This window comes from Scatophagus argus, chromosome 23, assembly GCF_020382885.2.
Source record: "Scatophagus argus isolate fScaArg1 chromosome 23, fScaArg1.pri, whole genome shotgun sequence".
NCBI classification, from domain to species: domain Eukaryota; kingdom Metazoa; phylum Chordata; class Actinopteri; family Scatophagidae; genus Scatophagus; species Scatophagus argus.
The window spans coordinates 5,292,776-5,313,305 of NC_058515.1; the positions used below are offsets into that span (position 1 = coordinate 5,292,776).

The 20,530-nt window shown below is 38.5% G+C and overlaps 1 protein-coding gene across 14 annotated transcripts; it reads right to left on the bottom strand.

Moving 5' to 3' along the window:
* Positions 1-11: 11 nt before the first annotated feature.
* Positions 12-20,279, bottom strand: LOC124054621 (tenascin-N-like). Of its 14 annotated transcripts, XM_046380836.1 has the most exons (27): positions 20,167-20,279; positions 19,852-19,919; positions 16,453-16,579; positions 16,246-16,290; positions 15,266-15,433; positions 14,912-15,142; positions 14,612-14,714; positions 14,196-14,434; positions 13,379-13,636; positions 12,622-12,879; positions 11,899-12,156; positions 11,136-11,393; positions 10,412-10,669; positions 9,662-9,919; positions 8,906-9,163; positions 8,149-8,406; positions 7,187-7,321; positions 6,929-7,051; positions 6,168-6,425; positions 5,412-5,669; positions 4,683-4,940; positions 3,927-4,184; positions 3,171-3,428; positions 2,422-2,679; positions 1,606-1,617; positions 1,169-1,248; positions 12-994 (listed from the first exon to the last, which is right to left on the bottom strand). In XM_046380836.1, the coding sequence occupies exons 4-27, from the start codon at positions 16,277-16,279 to the stop codon at positions 929-931; spliced, it is 4,803 nt and encodes a 1,600-aa protein (XP_046236792.1). In that variant the 5' UTR covers positions 16,280-16,290; positions 16,453-16,579; positions 19,852-19,919; positions 20,167-20,279; the 3' UTR covers positions 12-928. The 14 variants fall into 14 exon arrangements, with proteins under 14 accessions (XP_046236792.1, XP_046236800.1, XP_046236789.1 ...); XM_046380844.1 differs by lacking the exon at positions 6,929-7,051 and having other exon boundaries at positions 6,168-6,303; positions 7,200-7,321; XM_046380833.1 differs by having other exon boundaries at positions 6,929-7,321.
* Between the last annotated feature and the right edge of the window lie 251 nt (positions 20,280-20,530).

A 20,530-nucleotide genomic window follows, 5' to 3' on the forward strand; every position in this document is an offset into this window, starting at 1 on the left:
ACATTCGTCACTTCACCATTCCCAGGCTCTTTATTTCAACCGAACAGAAAGATACTAAACATTTTCTTAATACTGTAAAAAAATAAATTAAAGTGAACAGCATGTGCATTTAGGTTTTCCATACTTTACTGGCACTCTCATGGTGTGTCCAAAATCCATACTATACACTTTAAGCAGGTTTGGTTCACAAAAAAAAGACTAAAAGTATGCTCAGCCAAACACTGAGGACTAGAAATACAATAGAGTTTGGACACTGTTTTCCCATAATGCAATTCACAAAGGAAAGCGAAGCACAATTCACATCTGGACAAGTTTAAAAAACATGAACGACGGTTAAAGAGAAATTTTGCTTTCTCTTTGTAAAAGTTTGAGGGTTTTGAACACAATAACATAGCAGCAAACCACTATTTAACCGTGATGTCATACTCTTTCTGTGTGCGTGTTGTAATCTGCTGGAATCTGCATGTTAATGAGTCGCCCCTCAGTACGCTGGGGACGACCAATCAGCACTGGCTCATTTTACAGTTTGATCAGAGACATGTAATCTTCTGTGTAAAAGCAGGCCACAAAATGACAGCAGTTATAATCTTTCTGATTTTGACAGCAAAAAATGGACATGAAACAAATGTTGTATATTCCACCTTTAAATAGCAGTGAATTCTGAATTAACAGTTTTAATGGAATATGTATTGTGCAATTTACCAACAGCACAAATGGTAATGCTATGTTTTTTCATACATGTGCTAAAATAGTATAATATGATGATTTGGGATGTGCCATGTCTACATTTAAGAACAGTTTACTAAAAAAAATCACTTTCACTGTAATCTGACAAATCTGATTTCCCATCATCATTTTGTCCCCATTCATTTCAAGGAAAAGCAATTCAGACCATGACTATGTCCATTCCGTCTTTCCTCCACAGGTGTCATGTCTTAACAGAATGAAGCTTCAAGGAAAATAAATGCGGGGATAATCCGTGTTCAACCAAAAGCTAGATAAAAAAAAAAGAGAGAAGAAGAAAAAGAAAATAAAAATCCCGCCACACACACAGCAGAAAGAAAATTGTTAATACTGAACAAAATTATTATGCTGATTTTTGAGTTAAAATGAATAAAAACTATTCATGATATTGAAAAAAATGAACTGAAACAGCAGTTTGTCTCACCTCCGTCAACAAATCCTCCAGGTCTGAGGCTGACAGCTGAACAGATGACTTTAATCTGATGTTTAATCCAACCACATATTCTGTTTACACAAATATATGAAATAAAAACACATGACTATACACTCTAAATGATTACATCATCTTTTAGTATTTGTTATTGTAATGAACATAGGTCTAATTACTGAATGATGTTACAATTACGTACGTCAAATATACAATGTGTCAATGTCTGACATGTATTTTCTGAGCACAAAACGACTTTAAAAACTTGTTAAATCAAATTTAAATTTTATTCTTGATTTTTGTAATGATTTCTTGTGTGCATAGCTGTGATTAGGATATCAGTTATAATTACAATCATACAACTGGACACTCAAAAGCAATGGCTCAGACCATGGAATTCATGGACCATGAATTTAATAAATACTTATACTTACGAGACCCTGTTGCTGTAGGACGCAGAGTCAAACACATTTTGGGAAGATTGTGTTTGGTCACATGGAGAGAAAGAAAATGTTAAGATTCATAAATGAAAAATTCATAATTTCTTCATAACTCTTGAAAATCATATACATAAATTTCTCTATAAGGTTATTTAAACAAGTGTTTTTTACACTAAAGATAAAATGAAAATTTTTAAATTACATGACAAAGAAAAGTAAAAAAAAAAAGAAGGCAATGAAAGGTGGGGTTGTATTAACAGTGGCCTTTCAAATGTGCCTGGAACAGCAGTAAGAAAAAAAAGAATAAAGAAAGGAATAATGAAGTTGAAGGGCAGCTCTATGTGAAAGAGCAAGGGGGATTGTCACACATAATGGGACAAATAATTACTACTGACTGTCCAGTAGCTCCCCTAGTTTCAAGGTGAAAACGAACAAACATTTTGTTCAATTAATCTACTGCTGCTGAAAACTGATGTCGTGAATGTTACCTTATAAAAGTCATATAAAAAGTCCTGCAAAAGTCATGAAACCATTTCTGTACTACAGTAGGGAATGAGATGTATATTTGAACATCCAATATCATGCCTGGTTAAATACACAAGTCAACAAGAAGCTGAGTTAAATTAACACGGCATCAAAATGTTTGTTTTGAATTTAAAACAGTGAAAATAATACCAAGCGTATATCCACTTGAACACTGGTTGAACGCCATACGCAGCATGTATATATCATGTTTATAATAGTGCTCAAAAAGCACATGACGACCAGCATAGGAGATACAGTGTGCAGAAATGAAGTGACATATCTTACCAGTGACAGCAACAGCATTTACTCCACTGCTTCTGACGCTCTCAAACACAGAGAAGAGAGTGAAGGTGTACTGAGTCCCAGCAGCGAGAGATGACACTGTGTGAGTTACTGGTCCATCTCCATCTGGTGCACTGATGTTTATCTCTGCACCATTATACTGGAGGATAAAGCTGACATTGCTGTTCACTTTGTCCCACTGCAGAGTGATACTGCTCTCATCTTGTCCTGTTGGTCCAAAGTTTTCTGCATTTGGAGGGGCTGAGAGAGGAGAAGGATCAGCAGAAAACAATGGATTAAGAAAAGGAATTTTGTAAAAGTGGGCAGTGTTCTATCTAGCAGTTAAAGGTCCATTTTGCATCCCCTGAAGAGTAACAATGAATGCTGTTTGTAAGAGGCAGAGCAAGTGAAAATTCTTTCCATTAAATAAGACTTATTTTCTATTCTGATTCCAGCTGTCACATTTGATGATATTAACCATCACACTTTGACAACAGTGTCATCATAAATGAGCAGTCAAAACATAATAAAGGATTTTGAAATAAACATTTAGAGCCCAAAACTGATATTAACGTATTGGCCAAACAATACTGGATTCAATTAACATGCCAACAAAGTGGTTGCTGTTAAATGAACAAAATACTGAATATTATATCCACCATGTCCATATGTTTTCTATACTAGTGCAGTGAGACGCACGTGATGACCAGCATAGGAGATACAGTGTGCAGAAACGAAGTGACATATCTTACCAGTGACAGCAACAGCATTTACTCCACTGCTTCTGACACTCTCAAACACAGAGAAGAGAGTGAAGGTGTACTGAGTCCCAGCAGCGAGAGATGACACTGTGTGAGTTACTGGTCCATCTCCATCTGGTGCACTGATGTTTATCTCTGCACCATTATACTGGAGGATAAAGCTGACATTGCTGTTCACTTTGTCCCACTGCAGAGTGATACTGCTCTCATCTTGTCCTGTTGGTCCAAAGTTTTCTGCATTTGGAGGAGCTGAGAGAGGAGAAGGATCAGCAGAAAACAATGGATTAAGAAAAGGAATTTTGTAAAAGTGGGCAGTGTTCTATCTAGCAGTTAAAGGTCCATTTTGCATCCCCTGAAGAGTAAAAATGAATGCTGTTTGTAAGAGACAGAGCAAGTGAAAATTCTTTCCATTAAATAAGACTTATTTTCTATTCTGGTTCCAGCTGTCATATTTGATGATATTAATCATCACACGCTGCCAACACAGTCCGATTTGACGATAAATGAGCAGTCACAACATTATAAAAGTTTTTGAAATCAACATTTAGAGCCCAAAAATTATATTAATGTGTTGGCCAAACAATACTGGATTCAATTAACATGCCAACATTGTGGTTGTTGTTAAGTGAAAAAATTCCTGAATATTATACTCACTGTGTATAGATGTATTCTATACCAGTGCATTGAGAAGCACATGATGACCAGCATAGGAGATACAGTGTGCAGAAATGAAGTGACATATCTTACCAGTGACAGCAACAGCATTTACTCCACTGCTTCTGACGCTCTCAAACACAGAGAAGAGAGTGAAGGTGTACTGAGTCCCAGCAGTGAGAGATGACACTGTGTGAGTTACTGGTCCATCTCCATCTGGTGCACTGATGTTTATCTGTGCACCATTATACTGGAGGATAAAGCTGACATTGCTGTTCACTTTGTCCCACTGCAGAGTGATACTGCTCTCATCTTGTCCTGATGGTCCAAAGTTTTCTGCATTTGGAGGAGCTGAGAGAGGAGAAGGATCAGCAGAAAACAATGGATTAAGAAAAGGAATTTTGTAAAAGTGGGCAGTGTTCTATCTAGCAGTTAAAGGTCCATTTTGCATCCCCTGAAGAGTAAAAATGAATGCTGTTTGTAAGAGACAGAGCAAGTGAAAATTCTTTCCATTAAATAAGACTTATTTTCTATTCTGGTTCCAGCTGTCATATTTGATGATATTAATCATCACATGCTGCCAACACAGTCCGATTTGACGATAAATGAGCAGTCACAACATTATAAAAGTTTTTGAAATCAACATTTAGAGCCCAAAAATTATATTAATGTGTTGGCCAAACAATACTGGATTAAATTAACATGCCAACATTGTGGTTGTTGTTAAGTGAAAAAATTCCTGAATATTATACTCACTGTGTATAGATGTATTCTATACCAGTGCATTGAGAAGCGCATGATGACCAGCATAGGAGATACAGTGTGCAGAAATGAAGTGACATATCTTACCAGTGACAGCAACAGCATTTACTCCACTGCTTCTGACACTCTCAAACACAGAGAAGAGAGTGAAGGTGTACTGAGTCCCAGCAGTGAGAGATGACACTGTGTGAGTTACTGGTCCATCTCCATCTGGTGCACTGATGTTTATCTGTGCACCATTATACTGGAGGATAAAGCTGACATTGCTGTTCACTTTGTCCCACTGCAGAGTGATACTGCTCTCATCTTGTCCTGATGGTCCAAAGTTTTCTGCATTTGGAGGAGCTGAGAGAGGAGAAGGCTCAGTACAAAAAAAATTAATTAACCAAGGAATTTTGTAAAAGTGGGCAGTTGTCTATCTGGAGATTTAAGAAGGTCCATTTTGCATCCCCTGTTGAGTAACAATGAATGCTGTTTGTAAGAGACAAGACTAAGAGTTGTTTTCTATTCTCGTTCCAGCTGTCACATTTGATGATATTAACCATCACACTTTGACAACAGTGTCATCATAAATGAGCAGTCAAAACATAATAAAGGATTTTGAAATAAACATTTAGAGCCCAAAACTTATATTAACGTATTGGCCAAACAATACTGGGTTCAATTAACATGCCAACAAAGTGGTTGTTGTTAAATGAACAAAATACTGAATATTATACCCACCATGTCCATATGTTTTCTATACTAGTGCAATGAGATGCACATGATGACCAGCATAGGAGATACAGTGTGCAGAAATGAAGTGACATATCTTACCAGTGACAGCAACAGCATTTACTCCACTGCTTCTGACGCTTTCAAACACAGAGAAGAGAGTGAAGGTGTACTGAGTCCCAGCAGCGAGAGATGACACTGTGTGAGTTACTGGTCCATCTCCATCTGGTGCACTGATGTTTATCTCTGCACCATTATACTGGAGAATAAAGCTGACATTGCTGTTCACTTTGTCCCACTGCAGAGTGATACTGGTCTCATCTTGTCCTGATGGTCCAAAGTTTTCTGCATCTGGAGGAGCTGAGAGAGGAGAAGGATCAGTACAAAAAATGGATTAACCAAGGAATTTTGTAAAAGTGGGCAGTTGTCTATCTGGAGGTTTAAGAAGGTCCATTTTGCATCCCCTGAAGAGTAACAATGAATGCGGTTTGTAAGAGACAGAGCAAGTGAAAATTCTTTCCATTAAGTAAGACTTGTTTTCTATTCTGGTTCCAGCTGTCACATTTTATAATGATAATCATAACACGTTGATGACAAAGTCACATTTGACAATAAAAGAGGAGTCACAACATTATAAAAGTTTTTGAAATCAACATTTAGAGCCCAAAAATTATATTAATGTGTGGGCAAACAATACTGGATTCAATTAACATGCCAACAAAGTGGTTGTTGTTAAGTGAAAAAATTCCTGAATATTATACTCACTGTGTATAGATGTATTCTATACTAGTGCAATGAGAAGTACATGATGACCAGCATAGGAAATACAGTGTGCAGAAATGAAGTGACATATCTTACCAGTGACAGCAACAGCATTTACTCCACTGCTTCTGACGCTCTCAAACACAGAGAAGAGAGTGAAGGTGTACTGAGTCCCAGCAGCGAGAGATGACACTGTGTGAGTTACTGGTCCATCTCCATCTGGTGCACTGATGTTTATCTGTGCACCATTATACTGGAGGATAAAGCTGACATTGCTGTTCACTTTGTCCCACTGCAGAGTGATACTGCTCTCATCTTGTCCTGATGGTCCAAAGTTTTCTGCATTTGGAGGAGCTGAGAGAGGAGAAAGATCAGTACAAAACATGGATTAACCAAGAAATTTTGTAAAAGTGGGCAGTTGTCTATTTGGAGACTTAAGAAGGTCAATTTTGCATCCCCTGATGAGTAACAATGAATGCTGTTTGTAAGAGACAGAGCAAGTGAAAATTCTTTCCATTAAGTAAGACTTGTTTTCTATTCTGGTTCCAGCTGTCACATTTTATAATGATAATCATAACACGTTGATGACAAAGTCACATTTGACAATAAAAGAGGAGTCACAACATTCTAAAAGTTTTAGAAATGCACATTCAGATCTCGAACAAGACTTCAATGTGTTGGCCAAACAACGCTGAGCTAAATTTACATGCAAACAAAGTGGATGCTGTTTACAAAAAATATATATATATATATATTATACTCGCTGTGTATAGATGCATTCTATACTGGTGCTCTAAAAAGTGGAAGATGATCAGCATAGGAGATACAGTGTGCAGAAATGAAGTGATATGTCTTACCAGTGACAGCAACAGCATTTACTCCACTGCTTCTGATGCTCTCAAACACAGAGAAGAGAGTGAAGGTGTACTGAGTCCCAGCAGTGAGAGATGACACTGTGTGAGTTACTGGTCCATCTCCATTTGGTGCACTGATGATGATATCTGTACCATTATGCTGGTGATTAAAGCTGACATTGCTGTTCACTGGATCCCACTGTGCAGTGATGCTGGTCTCATCTTGTCCATCACCGCTGAATTCATCTATTCCATATAGATCTGGTGCACTGATGTTTATCTCTGCACCATTATACTGGAGAATAAAGCTGACATTGCTGTTCACTTTGTCCCACTGCAGAGTGATACTGCTCTCATCTTGTCCTGATGGTCCAAAGTTTTCTGCATTTGGAGGAGCTGAGAGAGGAGAAGGCTCAGTACAAAAAAAATTAATTAACCAAGGAATTTTGTAAAAGTGGGCAGTTGTCTATCTGGAGATTTAAGAAGGTCCATTTTGCATCCCCTGTTGAGTAACAATGAATGCTGTTTGTAAGAGACAAGACTAAGAGTTGTTTTCTATTCTGGTTCCAGCTGTCGCATTTGATGATATTAACCATCACACTTTGACAACAGTGTCACCATAAATGAGCAGTCAAAACATTATAAATTTTTTTGAAATAAATATTTAGAGCCCAAAAATTATATTAATGTGTTGGCCAAACAATACTGGGTTCAATTAATATGCGAAAAAAAGTGGTTGTTGTTAAGTGAAAAAAATCCTGAATATTATACTCAATGTGTATAGAAGAGAGAAGAATCACTTCATTGACAGTATATATATTTTTACATATACACACTGAATTTGTCTTCTGCATTTGACCCATCCTTAGTTGAACACACATGCAACACCCGGCAAATTACATGCAGTGAAACACACAAAGGAGCAGTGGGCAGCATCAAGCACCCAGGGAGCATATTGGGGGTTAAGTGCCTTGCTCAAGGGCACATCAGCCAGCTAATGGAGGGGGGGGAGCAATTTTTTCGCATTAATCACTCCACCACACTCAAACTTTTCCTGCCTGTCCGGTGGGGGAATTGAACCTGTGACCCTCCGATCACAAGCCGCTTCTCCAACCTCTAGGCCACGGCTGCCCCCATAGATGTATTCTATACTAGTGCAATGAGACGCACATGATGACCAGCATAGGAGATACAGTGTGCAGAAATGAAGTGACATATCTTACCAGTGACAGCAACAGCATTTACTCCACTGCTTCTGACGCTCTCAAACACAGAGAAGAGAGTGAAGGTGTACTGAGTCCCAGCAGTGAGAGATGACACTGTGTGAGTTACTGGTCCATCTCCATCTGGTGCACTGATGTTTATCTCTGCACCATTATACTGGAGGATAAAACTGACATTGCTGTTCACTTTGTCCCACTGCAGAGTGATACTGCTCTCATCTTGTCCTGATGGTCCAAAGTTTTCTGCATTTGGAGGAGCTGAGCGAGGAGAAGGATCAGTACAAAAAATGGATTAACCAAGGAATTTTGTAAAAGTGGGCAGTGTTCTATCTGGAGACTTAAGAAGGTCCATTTTGCATCCCCTGAAGAGTAACAATGAATGCGGTTTGTAAGAGGCAGAGCCAGTGAAAATTCTTTCCATTAAGTAAGACTTGTTTTCTATTCTGGTTCCAGCTGTCACATTTTATAATGATAATCATAACACGTTGATGACAAAGTCACATTTGACAATAAAAGAGGAGTCACAACATAATAAAAGTTTTTGAAATAAACATTTAGAGCCCAAAACTTATATTAACGTATTGGCCAAACAATACTGGATTCAATTAACATGCCAACAAAGTGGTTGTTGTTAAATGAACAAAATACTGAATATTATACCCACCATGTCCATATGTTTTCTATACTAGTGCAATGAGACGCACATGATGACCAGCATAGGAGATACAGTGTGCAGAAATGAAGTGACATATCTTACCAGTGACAGCAACAGCATTTACTCCACTGCTTCTGACGCTTTCAAACACAGAGAAGAGAGTGAAGGTGTACTGAGTCCCAGCAGTGAGAGATGACACTGTGTGAGTTACTGGTCCATCTCCATCTGGTGCACTGATGTTTATCTCTGCACCATTATACTGGAGAATAAAGCTGACATTGCTGTTCACTTTGTCCCACTGCAGAGAGATACTGGTTTCATCTTGTCCTGATGGTCCAAAGTTTTCTGCATTTGGAGGAGCTGAGAGAGGAGAAGGATCAGCGGAACACAATGGATTAAGAAAAGGATTTTTGTAAAAGTGGGCAGTGTTCTATCTGGCAGTTAAAGGTCCATTTTGCATCCCCTGATGAGTAAAAATGAATGCTGTTTGTAAGAGGCAGAGCAAGTGAAAATTCTTTCCATTAAATAAGACTTGGTTTCTATTCTGGTTCCAGCTGTCATATTTGATGATATTAATCATCATATGCTGCCAACACAGTCCGATTTGACGATAAATGAGCAGTCACAACATTATAAAAGTTTTTGAAATCAACATTTAGAGCCCAAAAATTATATTAATGTGTTGGCCAAACAATACTGGATTAAATTAACATGCCAACAAAGTGGTTGTTGTTAAGTGAAAAAATTCCTGAATATTATACTTACTGTGTCCACATGTTTTCTATACTAGTGCAATGAGACGCACATGATGACCAGCACAGGAAATACAGTGTGCAGAAATGAAGTGACATATCTTACCAGTGACAGCAACAGCATTTACTCCACTGCTTCTGACACTCTCAAACACAGAGAAGAGAGTGAAGGTGTACTGAGTCCCAGCAGTGAGAGATGACACTGTGTGAGTTACTGGTCCATCTCCATCTGGTGCACTGATGTTTATCTCTGCACCATTATACTGGAGAATAAAGCTGACATTGCTGTTCACTTTGTCCCACTGCAGAGTGATACTGGTCTCATCTTGTCCTGATGGTCCAAAGTTGTCTGCATCTGGAGGAGCTGAGCGAGGAGAAGGATCAGTACAAAAAATGGATTAACCAAGGAATTTTGTAAAAGTGTGCAGTTGTCTATCTGGAGACTTAAGAAGGTCCATTTTGCATCCCCTGAAGAGTAACAATGAATGCTGTTTGTAAGAGGCAGAGCAAGTGAAAATTCTTTCCATTAAGTAAGACTTGTTTTCTATTCTGGTTCCAGCTGTCACATTTGATGATATTAACCATCACACTTTGACAACAGTGTCATCATAAATGAGCAGTCAAAACATAATAAAGGTTTTTGAAATAAACATTTACAGCCCAAAACTTATATTAACGTATTGGCCAAACAATACTGGATTCAATTAACATGCCAACAAAGTGGTTGTTGTTAAATGAACAAAATACTGAATATTATACCCACCATGTCCATATGTTTTCTATACTAGTGCAATGAGACGCACGTGATGACCAGCTTAGGAGATACAGTATGCAGAAATGAAGTGACATATCTCACCAGTGACAGCAACAGCATTTACTCCACTGCTTCTGACACTCTCAAACACAGAGAAGAGAGTGAAGGTGTACTGAGTCCCAGCAGTGAGAGATGACACTGTGTGAGTTACTGGTCCATCTCCATCTGGTGCACTGATGTTTATCTCTGTACCATTATACTGGAGAATAAAGCTGACATTGCTGTTCACTTTGTCCCACTGCAGAGTGATACTGCTCTCATCTTGTCCTGATGGTCCAAAGTTTTCTGCATTTGGAGGAGCTGAGAGAGGAAAATAGCAGTTACCAGTTTTATCAGGAAAGGACGGTCTGCAGAATAGTCCTGATTCCGATTAGTCAGAGATATCTGCATAACATGGCCGGTCCATTCATCTGTTGCTCTGGTTGAATGTTAAAGCTAGTAAGTAAAATTTATTCCCCGGTAGCTGGCCCAAAGATGAGATTAAGAAAAAAGGCCATTTTACCGACATATCCTGACCAGTTATCTTGCTGCCACTGATCACTGCTTGCAATTATGGATGCTAATAGTTAGAGCTGCTCCTAAAGTGTATTGACTTGCTATTTGCTGTCACATCATTCCAAACTAAACCGCAAACCAACAGACAGTGGTGAAACGTTCTCTATTGCCCAACCAGTTAAACATGTCTTTTGACATTTTCTATTATGTCATGTACATTTTTAATAATGTTATGCTTATTCAAAGACACTGAGAAAGACAAACATCTCACCAGTGACAGCAACAGCATTTACTCCACTGCTTCTGACGCTCTCAAACACAGAGAAGAGAGTGAAGGTGTACTGAGTCCCAGCAGCGAGAGATGACACTGTGTGAGTTACTGGTCCATCTCCATCTGGTGCACTGATGTTTATCTCTGCACCATTATACTGGAGAATAAAGCTGACATTGCTGTTCACTTTGTCCCACTGCAGAGTGATACTGCTCTCATCTTGTCCTGTTGGTCTGAAGTTTTCTGCATTTGGAGGAGCTGAGAGAGGAAAAGAATCAGTGGAAAAAACGTATTAACCAAGGACTTGTTGTAAAAGTTGTTTGTATTCTATGTGGCAGTTTAAGAAGGTCCATTTTGCATCCCCTGATGAGTAACAATGACTGATGTTTGTAAGAGACAAAACAAGTGAAAACTCACTGCATGAATTAAAACTTGCTTTCTATTCTGGTTCCAGCTGTCACATTTTATAATATTAACTGTCAAACATTGACAATAGAGTCACATTTGACAGTAAATGAGGAGTCACAATATTATAAAAATTTTCAAAATATACATTCAGAACTTAAAAAAGACTTACATATGTTGGTCAAACAATGCTGAGCTAAATTTACATGCAAACAAAGTGGATGTTGTTCAGTAAAATAAAAGAAAAATTGAATATTATATCCACTGTGTATAGATGTATTATATACTGGTGCATGAAAAAGCAGAAGATGACCAGCACAGGAAATACAGTGTGCAGAAATGAAGTGACATATCTTACCAGTGACAGCAACAGCATTTACTCCACTGCTTCTGACGCTCTCAAACACAGAGAAGAGAGTGAAGGTGTACTGAGTCCCAGCAGCGAGAGATGACACTGTGTGAGTTACTGGTCCATCTCCATCTGGTGCACTGATGTTTATCTCTGCACCATTATACTGGAGAATAAAGCTGACATTGCTGTTCACTTTGTCCCACTGCAGAGTGATACTGCTCTCATCTTGTCCTGATGGTCCAAAGTTTTCTGCATTTGGAGGAGCTGAGAGAGGAAAATAGCAGTTACCAGTTTTATCAGGAAAGGACGGTCTGCAGAATAGTCCCGATTCCACTAGTCAGAGATATCTACATAACATGGCCGGTCCATTCATCTGTTGCTCTGGTTGAATGTTAAAGCTAGTAAGTAAAATTTATTCTCCGGTAGCTGGCCCAAAGATGAAATTAAGAAAAAAGGCCATTTTACAGACACATCCTGACCAGTTATCTTGCTGCCACTGATCACTGCTTGCAATTATGGATGCTAATAGTTAGAGCTGCTCCTAAAGTGTATTGACTTGCTATTTGCTGTCACATCATTCCAAACTAAACCGCAAACCAACAGACAGTGGTGAAACGTTCTCTATTGCCCAACCAGTTAAACATGTCTTTTGACATTTTCTATTATGTCATGTACATTTTTAATAATGTTATGCTTATTCAAAGACACTGAGAAAGACAAACATCTCACCAGTGACAGCAACAGCATTTACTCCACTGCTTCTGACACTCTCAAACACAGAGAAGAGAGTGAAGGTGTACTGAGTCCCAGCAGCGAGAGATGACACTGTGTGAGTTACTGGTCCATCTCCATCTGGTGCACTGATGTTTATCTCTGCACCATTATACTGGAGAATAAAGCTGACATTGCTGTTCACTTTGTCCCACTGCAGAGTGATACTGCTCTCATCTTGTCCTGTTGGTCTGAAGTTTTCTGCATTTGGAGGAGCTGAGAGAGGAAAATAGTTTTATCAAGAAGTGTGCAGAATAGTCTTGATTCTATTATTCAGAGCTATCTATATACTTGCCTGCTCTTTTAATCTGTTGCTCTGTTTGAATGCTGCGAGTACAAAGTAAAATTTAATTGTCTAGGAGCTGGTCCCATTTAGAGATTAAAATATAAGGACATTTTTCAGACATGTTGTTTAGTTTATGCTATTGATTATTGATTGCTATTGATTATGCTACTGATTACTGCTTGGTTTTACGACCTGCAATTATGCTAATAGCTAGGACTACACTCGTGGGTTAAAATGACTGCTTCCTCAGTTGCCTATTTCATTTTGTATTTGTCGCCTTTTTATGTTTGCTTGCCCCGCCCTGAATGTTTTCAACCTTCTCGTGTCTTTAAGCTTTGTGTGAGCGTACTGCTTTGCGTTTCGAGTTTTGTTGTGTTTTCAGCAGTGTTATGCTTGTTTAAAAGACATCGATAAAGACAAACATCTTACCAGTGACAGCAATAATGTTTACTCCACTGCTTCTGATGTCCCCAAATACAGAGAAGAGAGTGAAGGTGTACCGAGTTCCAGAAATGAGAGATGACACTGTGTGAGTTACTGGTCCATCTCCATCTGGTGCAGCGATGGCCACCTCTGCTTCATTATACTGGAGAATAAAGTTGACATTGTTGTTCACTTTGTCCCACTGCAGAATGATAAAGGTCTCATCTTGTCCGGTTGGTCTGAAGTTTTCTGCATTGGGTACAACTGAGACAGAGAGGAGAGCATAGGAAACAAAAAATTACATAAAATGGTAAGAATGGACTGGTTACACAGCAGACATTCTGACGTATTAATGACGCATTCCACTTCAAGGAGATCGTGCTCTTGTGTGTGCTCACATCCATCCACACTGAATGGAGCCGAGCAGTTTATTGTATTAAAATCCAACTGTGTTTTTCATCCTGTGAAAGGTCAAAACGTGCTGAGCAACCAATCCACTGTTAGTTTGCCTGACTGGCTGTTTAATGTAAAAAATAATGTGTCAATATCTTTCACACTTTTCATTCAAACAAACTAATAAACACCTTAATGCATGCAGTCCATGATGGTTAATGCTGTTTCATCCATTAGTCCTAATCAATCACCTTTGTGGTATAAAACACAATTTTCTTTGTTTCTGTTTTTCTTTCACTTACATTTGACCCACTTGGCCATGTGTGCAAAATCACACTAGATTCAACTGCTTCTGGTGTCAACTTGATCTTGAAGGTATGACATATAGCATATTTGTAAATAAGGTAGATTGCGTGATATCATGCATTACTTGTTTGGTGACAAATGAATGGAAAACTGAGGGAGCAGTCATCATCTGACCAACGCCCTGAGTCATTGAACGCTGCTGTGACACACTGCTCTGCGCCAATGTCTGGTTGCCCATCAGCCCAGTGTCGAAAAAGAGACATGCTTCCATCAGACCACAGTTTTTCCCGGTACAGACCGATCCACACAAAGAACCCGTTTGCAAGGTTTGTGATGATCTCATTCTCTGTCTGATTTCGAATACTGGAAGAGAAAAAGTAGCATATACATATCATTCTATGAAATGGTTGATGAAGAACTGGAAAAGTTAATCACATTGTTAGTGATTGTTAGGCAGGGAGGTATTGAAAGGAATGAAAGGACAAAATCCAACAATAGCGCAGATATTAATAGAAAGAAACAAATCCCTGTGTGCGGTACCTGGCTAGATCAATATGATTCTCCCTGCAATATCTCTGAGCTTCAGTCCAATTCTTCGACATGCTGAGGTAGCTGACAAAGGTTGCTGTGCCATTTACTGTCCCTGGAAAAATATGGATGAGGAGAAATTATGAACACTGTCAGGGTGGACTTGCACACAACACTCATCTTGCTATTATGTATGCAGTAGTATGATGTATCAGTGAAAGAAAGCAGAAAGATTTAAAGACGAGTGAAATAAAATGCTATGTAGAAGATCTACTTGTCGTTTGTTAATTCTTATGCTCTGTGAAAACTCACCGTTGTAGCACACAAAGGGTCGCAGGAGGCTGCATGAAGAGTCACCCCATGTGCCAAAGTATGGACTCCCACTAAATAACTCTACACAGTACTGCTCATCTCCAAGATTGTTAGGCTGTTGAGTATACCAGTTTCTAAACTCTGTCTCTCCTTCACCATAGTAGCTGTTGTCAGTCAGGGACCATCTCCAGCTGTTGATCAAATCATCATAAAGACCTATCCAAGCCTTGCCTGTTCAGAAAGATATCCATTACATAAATCAGTGGGAGAATAAGATCAATGAAAGGAATAAAAATAATAAAAAGAGTTAAAAAGACAACATCACAAATATTTATTCCAATATTGAGAACTTGCCTGTGTAGTTTGATGTGCTGACAGCAGCACTGACATCATCTGTGTTTTCTAGGGTGGCCAGGTCAGTGTAGACCTGCCTGCAGAAGCCCTGAGCTTCAGTCCAGTTCAGTGCTGTATTTACAAAGTAGTACTGACGGGTTTGGGCAGAGCCAACACTGAACAGTGCTCCTAAAAGCAAAGCATATTCAGTTTTAATTACTGATTTAAGTATGCAGTTCTTCTCCTATGCTCTTTCACAGTGAATATCAAGTGGGTTCAAAAACATTCCTGCAGGATACGACAAAACGTCTTCCTCATTGATGAGATTTCTAAAATCTCCTCAGAATGCAGTTTGACAAGAACAACAAAGAGCAGCAACAACAGTTCAGATGTTTCTGTATATTGCAGATGGTCACTGGAATTACTTTATACCTATCTAAGTTTCTAATTTATTCAAATTAAATGCACTGTGAAAAAAATTATAACCCTCACTCCCACACAATTTCTGGAATCATACACTGACTGGGTTGAAACCTGAACCAAACAGCTGTGGCAAATTCTAGATCTAATGCCTTAACAACTTGTCCACTACAAATGAGGCCAGATCAAGTTTCAGCCTATGAGTTGAATTACCAGTTGAGGCTGAGCAGAAAAACACATAAAAAGTAATTGTGTGTGTACTTACATTCACTGTGTTCAAAATAAGCTGAGCCATAAAGTTCAAACCCTCAACTTCTATTATCTATTCACTGAGTCTCTGAGTTTCTTTCCTGTGCCGTGAATTTCATTTGCAACTACTATCAAAAATCCAGTTACTCTACCGAAAATGTTCTCTACAGGAATATATGTGTCATTAAAAAACACAATTATTACAATAATTCAAGGCAATTTCTGTTTTAAAATGTGTCCTCTTTGTCTCTGTTCCACCTAATGCAAACAGTTTAGGTTGTCATTGCTGTAAAAAGACAAAACATAAGAAAAATCCAACAACAGGCACCAACCTGTGAGGATGAAGATGATCAGCGCATAATCCATGAGTTAAACCTCTGAAAAAATGCATTTGAAAAAACATATAATGTTACTTCAATCCCTCTTAAAAGCGTAAACTAACTCCACGTTAAACGTTTATAGGAGTGCAGATATGTGCCAGAATATAGATGCCAATACAATTCCCTACAAAATATGGTACACTGTTTGATTCTACTCACCATTATCTCTTTAGCCGTTCCCTTCTTAAAATGCAGGACAGCCACTGACTGTCTATGTGTCGCTCCTACAGCAACTAGGATGTGCACTGGAGTGTTAGCGTCAGACGTCTTCAGTCACAAAGACAACCTTATAAAAGAATCAGGAAGTAAAAGCTTGCTTTCTTGTTTCTTTTTTTGAAATGCATTGATGCAAAAGAATGCAGACACGGTCATACACAACCTGTTTAAGTACGCTTAATCTTACTGGTGTCTGACTATAATCACAGAACAATGACTTCTGTCACCAACAATAACTGGTTCTTATGGGTAAAAGCAACAGGTACACAGATTTATTAAAGGAAAGATATGCAGCAATCTCTTAAAGAAAAATATATAGAGTAATGTCTCTCTCTCTATCTAGAATTCTGCCATAACCTGAAACTGAAAGAAAATGTTTTGAAACCTCCAAAGTCAGTGTTTGAAAATTTAAAACCTGAAATAAAGCTTTGCAAGTTTTGAAACCTTGTATTTTTTGTACATTGTATTTTGAAAGTCTGAAAAAAAAAGTTTGAATCTCTGCAAGCATCATTTTGTACTTGAATTTTTATTTTCCATAAGTGCAACATGCATATTACAGAGTTTTAGCTTCACATTTTCAGAGATTCAAATATGGGATTGTTGTTCCACCACATTAGTTTGCAAAAAAAAAAATTGAAACTTTGTAATATGAGATCTAAAAACTGCTGTGTGCATGTTTGCGAAAAATGTTTTTTGAAACCTTGAAACTTGAATGTTGAAATGTTAAAATCTTCTGCAAACATCATTTTGTATATGAGCTCTGGGTGCAACACTGGTTTTTATTTTTGCAGTGTTTCAAACCTCCCATTAACAACAAACCGTGCTGTTTTCACTCTCTCGTTTTCAAGGTTTCAAATGTGTCACTGTTCTCCCACTCCATTAGGTTTGCAATAAAAGCGCTGAAATGGTGTAAACCTGAGGCCTTTCGGAGTTTCGTCCACGCCGCTGCGAGGTTGCGATCGCGTGATTTTTGGCAGCGTTCTTTCTCGCTGCTTTGGTCTGAAACTCTGACTCTCACGCTCTGAAAAAACTAGAAAAAAAACGGCTACCGTGGAGGGACACCTGCCTCTTCTAACCAATCGTTTCTCTGGTGAAGTATAGTCCAATCACATGTAAGGTCGGGTGGGATTGGCAGCGTCTTGCGCCAATGACTGACAGAATGCGCGGTTCTTGTCACTATTGCCTGGTGCCGAGGGAGCCTCTGTTGGAAGTTCGGTGGGCCGTTTTGGTTTTTTGTGGGGGGTTTTTCTAGCTTTTCAGAGTGTGATATTCAGAGTTTTAAACCAAAGCAACAGCAGAACAGTGACACATTTGAAACCGTCAGGGTGAAAACAGTACGGGTTGTTGTTAATGGGAGGTTTGCAACTCTGCAAAAACAAAAACCAGTGTTGCACCCAGAGCTCATATACAAAATGATGTTTGCAGAAGATTTTAACATTTCAAAACTTTTTTTTTTTTTTGCAAACACAGCAGTTTTCAGATCTCATATTATAAGGTTTCAAAAGTTTTTTGCAAACTAATGTGGTGGGACAACAATCTCATATTTGAATCTCTGAAAATGTATATTTAAAAACAGCAAGGGTGCAACAAGAGGTTTGAATCTCTGAAAATGTGAAGCTGTAACTCTATAACATGCATGTGCACTTATGAAAAATAAAAAGTACAAAATTATGCTTGCAGAGATTCAAACTTTTTTTTTCAGACTTTCACAATACTTTTCAAGGTTTCAAAACTTATTTCCAGACTTGCAAAAAGGCAAAAGGCAAACACTGACTAAAGGTTTCAAAACGTTTTCTTTCGGATTCAGATTATGGCAGGATTCTAATCCCATAAAACTCTGTATGAATTTAAAGGAGCATTTCATTGTAACCTTGCATAAAACATTTATTTAATATATATATATATATATATATATATATATATATATATATATATATATATATATATATATATATATATATATATATATTACAAGCAAAAGCCAAGAAATAATGGTGTCTGAATTAGCAATAACTTAAGCAAAATTGGAAAACAGGCCTAAGCAGAAGAAACAATTGTGTAAATTGTCTATAGAAAATTATTAAATGTAAAGTGGAAAATCCCCAAGATGTCCTAAGAGTAAAGCACCAGCTGATCCAGAGTGATGAAATATGACACTTGGGAAGCCCCTAGCTAACCCAAGTTGAAGAAATATTTAATGGTGTAATGAATGAAGAGTGAAGTAATGTGTAAGGGGATGGATAATAGGCATGGAGAAGTCCAAATCCCAAAGGTATAGAAGCAAGAGACACCAGCCATTCTAGTCAGAGCTCTTCCTGTGTACCCACCGTGCATATCGTGCATTCTCCTTTTTTTGTCGAAATTAAAGACTTTGCCGCTCAGAACTCTGTCTCCTGTTGATGATTTTACTGGACCTCAAGAAGAAGATTTTCCTGAACAACTGAACACAGCTAAAACGTAGAGTTTTTGATCTATGTGGCCTGGAGCCTCAGCTCTAAGCCATCACACTAGTTATGTCCCTCTCAAAATACTATGCTTCAAGGAAGTAGTTGCCAGCTCAGGCCACGGGACTGCCCCCTGTCAATCTTTTATAGATCTGAATGAGCAAAGGGATTTTCCATTGTTCCAGTATGTCAGCCTTTATACAATTATCATTATTATTCCACTAATTAGATTAAAAAAAATGTAAATTATTTTGCATTTTTAAGGTTGTGTGCATTCCGTTCCTCTTGCCTCTGCCTTCACTTCTAGCACTTTAACCTCCATGACCTGCATGACCAAGAGTCTACATAGACAAGAATTTTCAGTCCGTGTCAGACGTTGTACACATTTTTAAAATCTGATGCACACTTGTGTTTTTGTGGTTTTAGTCATTCTTCCAAGTCTGATGTGACTTACTGTATGTATTATGGTGTCTAACCATAGGCACCTAAGTAGTAAAGAAAATAAAACCAGGATAAAAAATCTATCATCTCTTCACTCTAAATTATGCAAGACTTTGTGAGTGAGGTGAAATAAATGCAGTCAATAATCTGATCTTTCCAACATGTGTGCTGTTATGCTCTACTGCCCCATGTGGTTAAATGAGGGACTACCGTTTAACCAGAAAACTTTTTAGGGATATAATGTGTTTGTCCAGCACCACTGCTACTGTCGGTGTGACAAAAGGAAGAGGAAAGTCCCCCTTTCCTAGTCTCATAATGTGAAAGGTCAGTCAGAAGTTTGCCCTAAAGCTTGAGAGGATTCACTGACTAAAAAATGGTCTGTGAAGGCACCTGACCACTCTACATCCTAATGTTGTCTTGATGTGTTTTCCACTTTCTATGTCTGTTCTGTACACACCCTTGTGTTGTTGGGAGGATGCTAAGCCACTTCTCCTCATTCTCCTGCTTCTCTGAGAGCGGGCTGGCCTGCAAGGCAAGACAAGGCAATGCATTTTAGTCACATTATCAACAAAGGGGGAGGTGGGGTAGCATCCCATTCAAGTGGCCTACTGCATATAGCAGCTACCCCACTCACACACTCCTCACATCACAATTTTTTGCGTGTGATTAAAACATTAAATATTTATTAAATATAGACTAATTATAAAGCTACTCACTCACAAGCACACACAGAAACAGAGAAGCGCGCGCACGCACTCGCACACACACGCACCTTGCACATCTTTCTTGCAGGAGACCAGTGCGCCTGTGCAAAACGGAGACTGGAAGGAGAGGCTGATGCTGCCTTCACGTCTACCGGAAAAATCCGCATTATCTGTAAAAACACTGAAATGGCAGGTAGAAAATGCAGGTTCAGTGCAGCTGCTCGGTCAAACTAGCTGACATATAGGAGCGCCATCGCAGACACTAAATTGAAAAGATGTAGCATTACTTCTATAATATACTTTCGGAAGCACTTATGGCTATGTTTATTTTATTTCTTATGTCATGAAAGAACTACTGTATCAGTAAAACACATATTGGGCTCATGTCAAACATGCATATGAAATGTTGCACGGAGCTAAAATCTATTTATA

Bases quoted from the DNA above. Each gene is read 5' to 3' on its own strand.
- LOC124054621 (XM_046380833.1), bottom strand. From the start codon at position 16,279: ATGGATTATGCGCTGATCATCTTCATCCTCACAG. The intron at 4,185-4,682 runs GTAAGATATGTC...CTCCTCTCTCAG, and splicing joins AAATGCTGTTGCTGTCACTG to CTCCTCCAAATGCAGAAAAC. The intron at 995-1,168 runs GTGAGACAAACT...TTTTTTATCTAG, and splicing joins TGGAGGATTTGTTGACGGAG to CTTTTGGTTGAACACGGATT.